General features: G+C 39.9%; 1 protein-coding gene across 1 annotated transcript; it reads left to right on the top strand.

Moving 5' to 3' along the window:
• Positions 1 to 1,385: 1,385 nt before the first annotated feature.
• On the top strand, positions 1,386 to 3,253 carry GPR6 (G protein-coupled receptor 6). Its single transcript, XM_073576021.1, has 2 exons — positions 1,386 to 1,591; positions 1,905 to 3,253. Exon 2 carries the CDS (start codon positions 1,924 to 1,926, stop codon positions 2,905 to 2,907), a length of 984 nt encoding a protein of 327 aa, XP_073432122.1. The 5' UTR covers positions 1,386 to 1,591; positions 1,905 to 1,923; the 3' UTR covers positions 2,908 to 3,253.
• Positions 3,254 to 14,670: the final 11,417 nt, after the last annotated feature.

Below are 14,670 nucleotides of genomic sequence, written 5' to 3'. Positions count from 1 at the left end.
CCGCCGGGCTACTACCCCTAATATCCCACATCATCCCATCAGCCAGAGCCACCGGACTACTACCCCTAATATCCCACATCATTCCATCAGCCAGAGCTTTAAGAGGGAAGATGTGCCTATAGGATGGAGGATGTGTGATGTGTATATGGGCAGGGAGGGGGGATTCATTTCTGTCATGTGCGCTCTGCTCCTTTTTGGGGGGCAAACAATGGCTGGGAGCTTATGTTCCCAGGGATGCTAGATTTCTCTCACCATGTCAGTGTCTGCTGAGGTGTTGTCAAGTGGGAAGACTTGCTCATAGCAACCATTCACAGTTCAGCTTCTTTTAACCAGCTCTGGTGAAATGAGAGATGCTTAGTGAATGGTTGCAAGGAAAACTGTTGCTCATAGCAAACAATCACAGCTCAGCTTCTTTTGAACAGCTCTGGTGAAATGAAAGATGCTTCATGATTGGTTGGTGATACACACATACATACATTCTGTTTTTTATATATATAGATTATAGTAATCCTATTTGACCTAAAGCAGGAAAGGTATATTCTGATTTCATGTCAGATATTGAGAAAAAACATGTATATGTTTTTATATAGTGTATGTAAACTTCTGGCTTTAACTGTATGTTCGTATTCATGCATTTGCAGAATGTGGTGATATACCTGCAGAGGTATACTATGGTACTGCAATGAGGGACGGATAGTGACAGTCTGATAGGGCCTCTGTAAGCACAGGTGTTTAATGCCATGTCAGTGCCCTCATGAAGTTTATTTTAGAGCTGAGCCCCGATAACATTTCTTTGGGAGCATTACCGGTATGTTTATTTGTCGTCTTGTAAACAATATAAATTTTGATGATCCTTATGCTATATTTTGTAAATGCATTAGCATCGTTTCAGAACAGGCACCCCTGATGGGTTTGAATCCTTTCAAAATATTCTCTGAACACTTGTTTTTTTTTCTAGCTTTAGTTCAATGCATCTTTAGAGTTCAGTCTTCAGTAACGGAATATTAGAGGTGCTAGTGATGACCGCTACATTGTCCACATTACGACAAGCATGGGCTCTTACTGTTTCCTACCCCGGACCTAGAGACCTGACCATCAAAGAGACGTAAAGCTTATTTCGCTTTCCCTTCTGGAGCTTATCTTGCATTATTCTGATGATAGGCTGCTCTGTATGGCAGCTTCTGTGTTATTATCTCTGGTGTGTAAGATGTCAGTGTCTGCGGCATCACTGAGCCTCTGCTTGCCAGTTTGCTTGCCATGGACGTCAGTGGCTTAAGTCATCCCCTTGTGCCATGCAGTGCAGTACAAGCAGAATTCTCAGTGTATGAGACCTATGTGAGAGCAGCCACAGCCAGTCCCAGTAATTCTCTTGCCTCCTCCTCTTAGACACAGCCCACTCCTTCTCACAACATACAGCCTGAGACTCCAGTACAATATCCTCTGCCAGACTGCCACAGCACCAGTCCCTTACTCATCAGGTTAGAGGACTGCAGTGCATCCAGGCTGGCAGATCACATCGCATTGCTGATGCCAGGACCCTCCATGCCTTCTACTGCTGATTTATGAAATGCCCTGCTAAGCCTTTGTAGAGGTAAGCACAGAAACCAGCCATTCAAAGAAATGCACATATTATAGGATATATTTAATTTTCTGCATTTTGTCTAAACTATGCATGTATAAATATATATATTTATTATATATAATATTTACTATATTATATTTGATTCTATATTATGTTGTAGGTTGATGCATGTCATGATAACACTTCGTTTCAATGTGTGCCGGTTACTATGACCTGAAGCTTCAGCACCATGGACAGTGGTAGCCCTGCTGCTGTGCAATGTGCTGTGCATCATTACAGACATCGTGCTCAATTCCTAAAAATTTCTCTCTATAATTCCCAGGCGATCATACGCTGGAGAAATGAATGAAAGCCTTAATGACAGCGACACCAGCTTCTCCGAACCTTGGGTCCAGACCAGCGATGTCAATGGTTCCTTGGAGTTGTCAGCTTTCTTCTCAGTGTTTACCATCAACCCATGGGATATTATGCTATGTATCTCAGGGACCATTATTGCCTGTGAGAATGCCATTGTGGTGGCCATCATCTTCTACACCCCAACACTTAGAACCCCTATGTTCGTGCTGATCGGGAGCCTAGCTACAGCAGATCTCCTTGCTGGGTTTGGCTTGATCCTTAATTTTGTATTTCAGTATGTGATTCAATCAGAGACTATCAACCTGATCACAGTGGGGTTCCTTGTGGCTTCATTCACAGCTTCAGTGAGCAGCTTATTGGCCATCACAGTGGACCGGTATCTCTCATTGTACAATGCACTGACTTACTCTTCAGAGAAGACAATCTTATGGATTCATCTCATGCTGGTTGTCACCTGGGGGGTCTCCATATGTCTAGGTCTCCTTCCAGTATTAGGCTGGAACTGTTTAGATGACATCTCATCGTGTAGCATTGTAAGCCCTCTGACCAAAAGTAATGTGACTTTATTATCCACCTCATTCTTTTTCATCTTTATTTTAATGCTGCATCTATACATAAAAATCTGCAAAATAGTCTGTAGACATGCTCACCAAATAGCACTACAGCAACATTTCCTCACAGCATCCCATTACGTAGCCACAAAGAAAGGAGTGTCCACTCTTGCCATCATTCTTGGGACTTTTGGGGCTAGTTGGTTGCCTTTCTCCATTTATTGTGTGGTGGGAGACCATGAATACCCCTCAGTGTACACATATGCCACTCTCCTACCTGCCACTTACAACTCAATGATCAATCCTATTATTTACGCCTACAGAAATCAAGAAATACAGAGATCCATGTGGGTTCTTTTCTGTGGCTGCTTTCAATCCAAAGTGTCCTTTCGCTCCAGATCACCCAGTGATGTATAAGTGACTGCACAAATGACAATCTAGTGACTACAATCGTGCCTGCTATGGACAACTAGATGTGTGCTAAGTAGTTGTTAAGAAGAAACCTTGGACCTTTAGCACTTTATCTTTTTTGATATCTCTGGGAATGGTCCATCCTGAGTATGAACAATGTGCAAGTCTTTATAGGACCAATGTGTGAAGAGAATATGCTTCAATATTGCACTTTATATTGAGCTGCTGTACTGCCAAATCAGTGTTGTGAGGGCTGACTGAGAAAGAATGTGTCTTTGTTTTATGTTATAATATATTTTGTCACTAATGCCGAGAACTTTTGTACTAACGAAATAAAAGTCGTTGACATGTAGTTATTATGACTGTGTCAATCTCTTCTTCCATATGGCTTGCATGCAGGTAGAGTAGTGAGCCGAGGATTAGTCACTGAAATATTCCATGAGAAAAACGGATGATGGCTTTAGAAGCATCTAATCACCCAGTAAATACGTCCAGTCATTACTATGAGTGCTGTATTGTAGGTAACCTACCATGAAATAGCCTGATGCCCGGAATTTTTTTTCAAACCTAAAGATTCCCCCAGCTCTTGTGCTGTTCCCGTCAGAAGCTTTACGTCATGGTGGCTACCTGAGCAGAATACCAATAACGCCCCCACTATACTCACCCTGTGGTGCTCACTGTATATAATTCTGTCTCTCACTATTAGAGGCAGCTAAAAGGTTAAAAAAAATGGCAAACGCTTTCAGCATGAGAGGTGGAGAAGATTATTCCTTGTAATAGCTTTCGAACTAAAGCTGGCCATAAATGTACTCATTTTTTTTTGCACCAATTTTGTTAATGATAATTAAATGATTTGTTGTGAGAAGTGGACATTTATTCCTGAAAATATATACTACTCACTTTGGTTTGTCTCTATACAGTGATTTACACTGATAATAGTGTTTATATTAACTTTTTTTGGCAGAAATGCCAATGGTTGCTCAGGTAATTCAAAGTATATGTCATTTTTCCAAAGTCAGGTTGCATAACTTACACTGATCTTTACTTGCAGTAATGACCACTGCTCCATTTAATAGAAAAGGGCATTGATAACACTGTTTTACTGATCAAAGGGGGGTCTGAGAAATCAGCAGCTTCTAACCTCTCCTGTTGACGATACTCCTTTAAATAATGCAATGCATTCTTCTAAACCTTTCAGATATCTTACATTAATTTATAAATTATAAAATAGTATTAAAAGAGACATATGTTTCTAACTTGCAAAGCGTACATGCGTACTTTCAGAATCGCACCAGAGAAAAAAATGAGAAGACCATTTAAAATTTTTTTTTTTTTTTGCTTATTTTCTTAGGTCTGAAATTGCATAGCCTTTCCTTGTTTTCCTTTTTTGTTTTATCTATTTTACATTCAAAAAAGGAAGATGAGTGTAATGAACATTTTTTTTACCAAATCTGTGCATATATATACACAGTGTATATATAGGTATGCAGTGTATATATATACATATATATACAGTGGGTATGGAAAGTATTCAGACCTCTTTATATTTTTCACTCTTTGCTTCATTGCAGCCATTTGGTAAATTAAAAAAGTCCATTTTTTTCTCATTAATGTACAATCTGCACCCCATCTTGGCTGAAAAAAAAACAAATGTAGAAATTTTTGCAAATTTACTAAAAAAGAAAAACTGAAATATCACATGGTCATTAGTATTCAGACCCTTTGCTCAGTATTGAGTAGAAGCACCCTTTTGAGCTAGTACAGCTATGAGTCTTCTTGGGAATGATGCAACAAGTTTTTCACACCTGGACTTGGGGATCCTCTGCCATTCTTCCTTGCAGATCCTCTCCAGTTCCGTCAGGTTGGATGGTCAACGTTGGTGGACAGCCATTTTCAGGTCTCTCCAGAGATGCTCAATTGTGTTTAGGTCAGGGCTCTGGCTGGGCCAGTCAAGAATGGTCGCATAGTTGTTCTGTAGCCACTCCTTTGTTATTTTAGCTGTGTGCTTTTCAGAGGAAAAGAAACAAGGCTCCATAGACTTATATTGTAAGGCCTCGCTCACACGAGCAAATAAATCGGACGAGTGCAATAATAATCGGATTGCACTCAGCCCAGTGTAATTCTATGGGGCTGTGCAGATCTGCCATTATTTTCTCATGCTTTTCAGAATGATTTGACATGCGAAAACAATTGCAGCATACTGCGAATAGCTGCAAGATTCAGAACGCATGCACACATATTAGTCTATGAGTGTGCATGACACATCACACTGCATTTGGATATCACCCGAGTGCAGTGCGATTCCTGCTGATGCTGGCAATTGAGAAGATGGAGAAATTACTTTCTCCGTCTCCTCCAGACCTGTGCTGTGATTCTTTCATGCGATTGGATCGTAGTACAGAGCATTGACACCCGGCTCAGGCTCGTAGCAGAGTTGGAGCCAACAGTCATAAGCATATCGCATCAGCTATTATATGCTAGTGTGTCTCCGGCCTAAATGAGACTTCCAGCTGAATGAGCCTGATAGTCTGAAGGACGGTGACGTCATTGAGAAGAGGAACAGAACGGCGCTGGATACCAGAGAAAGTGGTGATAGGGGAGTAGATTAACAAATACTCACTACATGTAAAAATAACTTCATGGGGGTGCTTCTTTAAGGCTACACAGATAATAAAGTACAAGCTTGGTCTCAATTGTCCCATTTTGATGTTTATTTATTTATTTTGTTCAGTTATCGCACTTTTTATGCCAATAGCATCTTCAGTAATACCAATGACTGACATTCCTAGCTGTCATGGTGCAAATAGATTAATATACAACATACTTGAAGATGGTTGCTTGACATGTAATTGGCCTTGACTATTGAGAACCATGAATAATTAGGCCTAAAGGCCCCATTTAGACGTCAGTTTTTCATATATCTGTGTTTGTGCTGTTCACACGTCCCCTGTTTTTTGCCGTTCGTGTGTGTTCATTAAGCAAAAACATAACACATATCCGTTTTTGATCCAAATGACAGGTCAAAATCACACATAACAGGCTATAGGTCTGTGAAAATCATGGACAGCCCATGGGTAATATTAGAATGTGTAGGAAAAGCTTAGCAATTTTTATTTTTGTGCATATGAGAAAAACATTGATCGAAAAATCGGACACTGTAGACAAACACTGATGGAAATCTGATCCAAATCATTAATGAAGACTGGTTCATTTTTTCATGTACGTGAAAAAAATTAAGTCTGAATGAAGCTTAAGGAGTGTCATATGGAGATTTTTAGGTAGAAAAATCCAATTTGGTTGTTAAAAGAAATTCACGTCAGAAGTCCATTGTAGTGTTCAGTTCTGACACTGTTTGTGAAGCATTTTTGCAATGCATTTTATTTTCAGTGTTTTGACTTCAGTATAAGCTTTGGTGCTGATGCCATAGGGAATCCACATAAAAGAACTGTAACGTCACTACTTTTCTGCTGCATGGGTATTAAAGGGAATCTGTCAGTATGATAAACCCTTCTAAGCCTTTTATATGGACATGCAGATCATAGGAAGCTGAGTAAAATGATACCTTGAAACCTGGAATTCAATGTCTCATTCCATAGAAATTCAGGTTTTTCCTATATGCAAATAAGCTGATCGAGACTATGGGCAGGACATAGATCTCCTATAGATTCTTCTTCTATAGCTTAATTTAAATAAAAGGAGACATTACCCATGTGAAACATGTAACTAACACGTGAGACATGTAATTAACACAGAACAGTAGAACTGAACCTTGTCTTCTTATAAACAGCTTTGCTGAAGCTTTCACAGCTCTGCTGTAAAGCAACACTATAGCAACACTGGCTGCCTGTAAGATGGAAGCTGAGAGGAACCTGCAGATGTGTCGTGATAGTCAAGCAAGAATCAGGAATGTAAGGAAGCCAGCACACCATTACATATGCAGTCCATGATGCAGGGAGCAACATTCTAACAAAACTTGCAGAAATGTGGAGAAAAACAGTAAGGTTCCAACTTCGGGGTAAAAAATATTAATCCAACTTTATTCAATAGCTGAAAAGCCCGGTGTTTCCCCGTCATAGTAACTAACTGTGGTTAGTTGTAACAAATTATAATGACTCTCTCTCTCTCTCTATATATATATATATATACAGTGGGGCAAAAAAGTATTTAGTCAGTCAGCAATAGTGCAAGTTCCACCACTTAAAAAGATGAGAGGCGTCTGTAATTTACATCATAGGTAGACCTCAACTATGGGAGACAAACTGAGAAAAAAAAATCCAGAAAATCACATTGTCTGTTTTTGTTTGTGCCAAGGAGTCTCTTATAGAGCCGAATTGTATAAAGGTCAAGTTGGAAAGCCCTGATTGCTTCTTCAGTTCCTGAAAGGAGGGGAGTGCCCCGTCCGTTAAGAGTTCATCAACCGCTACATTTGCCAGGGAACCGGGTTTGATTAGATCATTGTCTCGGGAATAAGATGCGTGTGGCATTATATCTGCCAACTTGAGTAAGGGGGACAAAGGGGGAACTAGAGTTTTCACCAATCCCTTCCATAATTTTAAGGTAGCTTTGGTGTGTATATTAGGTAAATTTTTGTTTATGTTTTTACAAGGATATGCCAAAAGGATGGATCTCAGGGGATAAGGCGCTAGGGCTTCCTCCACCTCAATCCACTGCTTATTGTTAGGAGACCGCAACAGGTCTACCACTCTGGTAAGCATTGTCGCTTGGTAGTACCTTACTATGTCTGGTGCACCCATCCCACCCCTCGATTTGTTTAATGTTAATGTCCTGTATGCTAATCGGGGCTTTTGCTTTTTCCAAACATATCTGCGGAATAATGTATTAATTTTAAAAAGATACGATTTGGGGATGGTTATAGGGAGCATTTGGAAGATATATATGAACTTGGGTAAGATTAGGCTCTTCAGTAAATTTTTCCTTCCCATCCACGACACATACGAGTCCCTCCATGATTTCATGATGGTTTCTACTGAGGCAATTAGGGGGGGAATATTCTGTTGAAAAAGGTCTCTATCCGATCTTCCTATCTTTACACCTAAATATTTGATATATTGTTTTGGCCAGGTGAATGGGTATGTACTTTTTAGATTAGCTAAGGTATTCGGGGATATATGTATGTCTAGCGCTTCCGACTTAGACATATTTACTTTAAAATTGGAAATTTTGCTATATTGATCTATGAGATCCATCAATGTTGGGAGTCCCAGCAAAGGATTAGTCATCAAGACTAAGAGATCGTCCGCAAATGCCGCTATTTTATAGTGTGTCTTATTGATACGAATACCCTCTATTCCCTCATGTATTTGTATGGCCTTTAAGAGAGGTTCCATTGCTAGCACAAATAACAACGGGGATAGGGGACAGCCCTGTCTTGTTCCGTTCTTTATAGTAAATGCATCTGTTGTAAAATCGTTAATCCTAATATGTGCCTTGGGCTTATCGTACATTGCCATTACGCTTCGGGTATCTCAAACTTGATCAGCACTTCCCGTAGGTATACCCAGTCCACCCTGTCAAAGGCCTTCTCTGCATCTGTTCCAAGAAGCATCAATGGGAGTTTACGATTTTTTGCGTATTGAAGGTGTAATACTTTGTGGACATTATCCCTTCCCTCCCTTCCACCAACAAACCCGGTCTGATTTAAGGAAATCAAATTTGGCAATGACTTGGCCATTCTTTTTGCCATCAGCCCTGCTAGGATTTTTAGGTCCACATTAAGGAGAGAGATTGGCCTATAGCTACTACATTGTTCAGGATCCTTCCCCGCTTTGTGTATTAGGGATATTCTGGCTGTAAGCATTTGGTTTGGCAATGGGTGGCCTTGTAAAACTGCGTTGCAAACGTTCAATAAATGTGGGAGTAGGAGGCCAGAGAAGGATTTATAGTAAAGTGCTGAGAATCCATCTGGACCGGGCGCTTTCCCCTTCGGGCACTTTGACAGGGCGGACTGCAACTCCCCTAGTGAAAAAGGTCTAGTGAGATATTGTTTTTGGGAATCAGACAAGACAGGCAGATCTAAAGTGCTTAGGAAGGACCTAGTGTCCATGCTTCTTTTAAGTGCGGAATCGGCGTTATCTTCCGGACGGAGATTATATAATTTCTTATAGTAGTCAAGGAATGCCCGCTCCATGTGCTCAGGAGTTTGCGAGCTTAACCCTTGTTCATTCTTGATTGAGATAATCAGCGTACGTGACTGCCGCTTCCTTAGTTGTGATAACATTAATTTGGATGCTTTGTCTCCATGGACGTACATTCTGTTTTTCCATGTTGCATAGAGCTTAGCAGATCTCGAGTTTAATATGTCTTTAAGTTGCTGTCTTTTTTGTTGCAGCTTCTCTAAGCTATGTTGATCTATTTTATGTTTATGTGTAAGCTCCAGCTGTGATATACTGAGCACAAAATTATAATTATACAATAGGACACCTATATAGATTTTGCTCCATAACACATATACTGTAAATAACGCTATAATCCATGTATTCTTAAATAATGGTGACAATGAATACAATCAATATTATTAATCAGCAGTGCAATAGTTAAGTGTGTACTGAGAAACGCATGAAAAAATAACACTTACTCAAATGAGCTACCAATCTCACATGCACTACACATCCAAGTCACTGTCAAATTAGTGTATATATGTATCAAAAATTGCCCACTAGCATATGGAGCCAGGTGGTAATGCTAATTAGTAGCATAAAAAAAGTGCCTTGATAACAAAAAGATAGAACCAGCCTAAAGCTGCAGGCTGGCAATAAAGATAAGACAGATCCACATGTGCAATGACACTGATGAATCCTATAGTGAAAAGGGAATTCCCCCAGCCCTTAGCCATCCAGATCCAAGGTATACTATCCTAAATGATTATATTTACGGGTGTATGTAGGTGCCCGTGGTGTCCCCTCACCCCGATGCGTGTTTCGCTGCCAGCTTCTTCCAGGGGGCGTGTCTAAGGTAAGGGGCGGCAGGTTTTTATATGAGCGCCGTGTCGCTGAAATCCAGTCTGCAGTAACGGCGCTTGAAGCCATAGCCCCGCCCCTTGTGATGTGCTTCCTCACAGCGCTCTATGACACGCAAGCTAAACCCTGCGTGTCAGTGTCAGAGCGTCATAGGAAGCAACGAGGGCCGAGGATACAGGCGCATGCGCACAGAGCTAGACCGCGATCTTAGTAAATACATGAATAAGACTTAATGCACAGATAAGTCCCCTAAAAAATCTAAATAATCTACTTATACAATCATTATCATATTCATCCATTTCTTCCTATGATCTACTGTGATGTGAGTAACAATATCACAATTATGTGTAAAAAGACATATATACAGTGGGGCAAAAAAGTATTTAGTCAGTCAGCAATAGTGCAAGTTCCACCACTTAAAAAGATGAGAGGCGTCTGTAATTTACATCATAGGTAGACCTCAACTATGGGAGACAAACTGAGAAAAAAAAATCCAGAAAATCACATTGTCTGTTTTTGTTTCATTTTATTTGCATATTATGGTGGAAAATAAGTATTTGGTCAGAAACAAAATTTCATCTCAATACTTTGTGATATATCCTTTGTTGGCAATGACAGAGGTCAAATGTTTTCTGTAAGTCTTCACAAGGTTGCCACACACTGTTGTTGGTATGTTGGCCCATTCCTCCATGCAGATCTCCTCTAGAGCAGTGATGTTTTTGGCTTTTCGCTTGGCAACACGGACTTTCAACTCCCTCCAAAGGTTTTCTATAGGGTTGAGATCTGGAGACTGGCTAGGCCACTCCAGGACCTTGAAATGCTTCTTACGAAGCCACTCCTTCGTTGCCCTGGCGGTGTGCTTTGGATCATTGTCATGTTGAAAGACCCAGCCACGTTTCATCTTCAATGCCCTTGCTGATGGAAGGAGGTTTGCACTCAAAATCTCACGATACATGGCCCCATTCATTCTTTCATGTACCCGGATCAGTCGTCCTGGCCCCTTTGCAGAGAAACAGCCCCAAAGCATGATGTTTCCCCCACCATGCTTTACAGTAGGTATGGTGTTTGATGGATGCAACTCAGTATTCTTTTTCCTCCAAACACGACAAGTTGTGTTTCTACCAAACAGTTCCAGTTTGGTTTCATCAGACCATAGGACATTCTCCCAAAACTCCTCTGGATCATCCAAATGCTCTCTAGCAAACTTCAGACGGGCCCGGACATGTACAGGCTTAAGCAGTGGGACACGTCTGGCACTGCAGGATCTGAGTCCATGGTGGCGTAGTGTGTTACTTATGGTAGGCCTTGTTACATTGGTCCCAGCTCTCTGCAGTTCATTCACTAGGTCCCCCCGCGTGGTTCTGGGATTTTTGCTCACCGTTCTTGTGATCATTCTGACCCCACGGGGTGGGATTTTGCGTGGAGCACCAGATCGAGGGAGATTATCAGTGGTCTTGTATGTCTTCCATTTTCTAATTATTGCTCCCACAGTTGATTTCTTCACTCCAAGCTGGTTGGCTATTGCAGATTCAGTCTTCCCAGCCTGGTGCAGGACTACAATTTTGTTTCTGGTGTCCTTTGACAGCTCTTTGGTCTTCACCATATTGGAGTTTGGAGTCAGACTGTTTGAGGGTGTGCACAGGTGTCTTTTTATACTGATAACAAGTTTAAACAGGTGCCATTACTACAGGTAATGAGTGGAGGAAAGAGAAAGACTCTTAAAGAAGAAGTTACAGGTCTGTGAGAGCCAGAAATCTTGATTGCTTGTTTCTGACCAAATACTTATTTTCCACCATAATATGCAAATAAAATGAAACAAAAACAGACAATGTGATTTTCTGGATTTTTTTTTCTCAGTTTGTCTCCCATAGTTGAGGTCTACCTATGATGTAAATTACAGACGCCTCTCATCTTTTTAAGTGGTGGAACTTGCACTATTGCTGACTGACTAAATACTTTTTTGCCCCACTGTATATGTGTCTAAGACATATATAAAGTGACAGTGCATAATTAATCAAGTAACCACTGATCAACATGAAATCCATGTATAATCCATGAATGACAATATCACAATTAAGTGTAAAAGGACATATATATTTGTCCGAGACATATTTAAAGTGACAGTGCATAATTAATCAAATAACCATTAAAATAATTAATCAACACCAAATCCATATATAAGAATAACAGTAATGACCATCATAGAATATACTGTGCCAAAAAAATTAAATTAATAAAATTAATTTAATAAAGTGACAGTTCTTTAAAGTGATAGTATTTCAATAATAATATATCATTGGGTCTAATTTATCAAGAAGAAATAAAAGTGCAATCTATAAACACATAATGCAATTAATTATCCTAACTAAAGTGACCAGTGACAGTGACCATGTGTATACCATAAAAGTACATGTACATTAATATAAGGAAGAATAAAAAATAAAAAATAAATAAAAATGAAACGAAAAAAATGAAAAAATATATATTTATTTTTACAAAAAATAAAAATACAAAAAATAAATGAAATAATAATAAATAATAATATTTAGTGGAAGAAAAAATCTTGCTAGTAGATTCCAAATTCAGGCCATGATCTTGTACCTGATACATCAAGTCCAAACAATGTAACCATCAATGTCTGGAAGGCGACAGCTCATGTACTAAAATTGATAAATAAACAAAATTAATAACAAATATGACCAGAGAAAATAAAACACCCAAATAAACCCTTACCCATAAAAAGGATGCCAGTTTACAAAAACGCAGAAAAACCCATATTTTCATTTAATCCATAAGGATTAAGTGTACCCAGATGGTAAATCCAGCGACATTCCAGCTGAGAAAGAGATTTGAAAATGTCGCCACCCCTGGTACCTAAATCAACCTGGTCAATGGCCCTAATCCGTAACCCTTGAGGATTACAATTATGGTACTTTTTGAAGTGCCTGGGTAATGTCTTCAATTGGGCACAATCTTCAATGGTAACAGCTTTCTCTATGTCTAAAACATGTTCCCTAACTCGAATTTTTAGCTCTATAGTAGTTAGGCCGATATATACTTTTTTGCAAGGGCACTCTGTGTGATATATCACCCCTTTAGAGGAACATGTGAGATGTTTCCTGATGTCGTACTGGTGACAACCATCTGAGTTCCCAAACTTTTTGCATTTTACCAGGTTGAGACATGCCTTACACAGGCCGCAAGGGAAAAAGCCAAGCGATAAAGATCCCAGATTCAATTTTTTCTTTTTCTCATAGTGACTTTGCACCAACAAATCCTTACAATTAGCCGAGCGTCTGGCTACACATTGAGGAGCTGAGGGTAAAGCCTTACTCAAAACCGGATCGGTGAGCAAAACCTTCCAGTGTTTATGGATTATATCCTTCAAATTCCGCCATTGGCCATTAAACGTGGAAATAAATCTTACTTGGTTGTTAACAGCTTTTTCCATTTTTTTATTGTTATATAGCAATTCATTACGTGATATACCCACAGCTCTCTTATAACCTCTTCTTATCATCCTGCAGCTATATCCACGATCCTCAAATATCCTTGTTAAATCCAAACATTGTTTTTCAAAAGTAGCAGTTTCGGAACAGATACTTTTTGCCCGCAAAAACTGACCTATTGGAATTCCACGGATAGTGCTGATGGGGTGAGCGGAGTCGGCCAGGAGATATGAATTGATAGCCGTAGGTTTTCTGAAAATGTCCGTATGAATCCTTCCATCACTCGAAGCCTCTATCCAAATGTCAAGAAACTCCAAACACCTGCCAGATTTAAATGTACGCTTCACGTTAAGGTCATTGTCATTCAATTCCTTCATCAAATTTCCCAGTTCAAATTCCGTACCCTCCCAGACGAATAGCACATCATCTATATACCTCATCCAATTGTTCACTTTCGCCATGTTAACAATTTTGTCCCCCAATAAAATTTCTCTCTCCCACAGCCCTAAAAATAAATTGGCATAGGAGGGGGCACAAGAGGCCCCCATAGCTGTACCTTGGCATTGGAGAAAAGTCCTGTTGTCAAATGTGAACACGTTATGATTCAGTATAAATTGCAAAAGGGTCAAGATGAAGTTCACCATGGAATTTTCAATGTTACTAACTCGCAAGAACCAGGCTGCAGCAGCCAACCCATCTTTATGTCTGATCGAGGTGTAGAACGCCTCTACATCCGCTGTCACTAGAATCTGGTTGTCTTCTAATTGCATCTGATCAATTCGTTGCAAAGCCTGATTAGTATATCTAATGAAGGAAGGTAAGGTAGAAACAATAGGCTTTAGAAAATAATCCACTACATCAGAGATTATTTCACATAAACCCCCATTCCCAGCCACAATGGGCCTACCAGGCGGATCCAGGGCAAGTTTTGGTTCAAGATCACGAATCCTGTCCAAAAAAGGCTTTGGAAATCAAACCCTCTGTAAATGCCTTTTCCAAAATGGAAATCAGATTCTGCTGAAAAGAAGGAATAGGATTATGGAATAATCTTTTATAGCATTTCTCATCATTTAACAACTTGTAGGCCTGTTATTCGTACAATTCCTTGGGCCATATCACCAAGTTCCCCCCTTTGTCCGCTGGCTTAAATAGGACATCGTCCCAACCTTTTAGCTCCTGTAGGACATCTATTTCTTCTTTGGATAAATTATCCCTATTTTTTGGGTCTGTGTCAATCTCTCAACATCTTTAGTTACGAGCCAGGTAAACACTTCAACAGCTAGACATAAACTGAGGGGAGGAAAATGTTTTGATTTACCATAAAGGTTAGAGGGGCTAGTACT

The sequence above is a fragment of the Dendrobates tinctorius genome, unplaced genomic scaffold (genome assembly GCF_039654945.1).
Source record: "Dendrobates tinctorius isolate UK_male_01 unplaced genomic scaffold, ASM3965494v1 ptg000046l, whole genome shotgun sequence".
Classification (NCBI taxonomy): Eukaryota; Metazoa; Chordata; class Amphibia; order Anura; family Dendrobatidae; genus Dendrobates; species Dendrobates tinctorius.
This window is presented reverse-complemented; position numbering and strand designations above follow the sequence as displayed.

Coding starts and splice junctions, on each gene's coding strand:
- GPR6 (XM_073576021.1), top strand. CDS start 1,924: ATGAATGAAAGCCTTAATGACAGCGACACCAGCTTCTCCGAACCTTGG.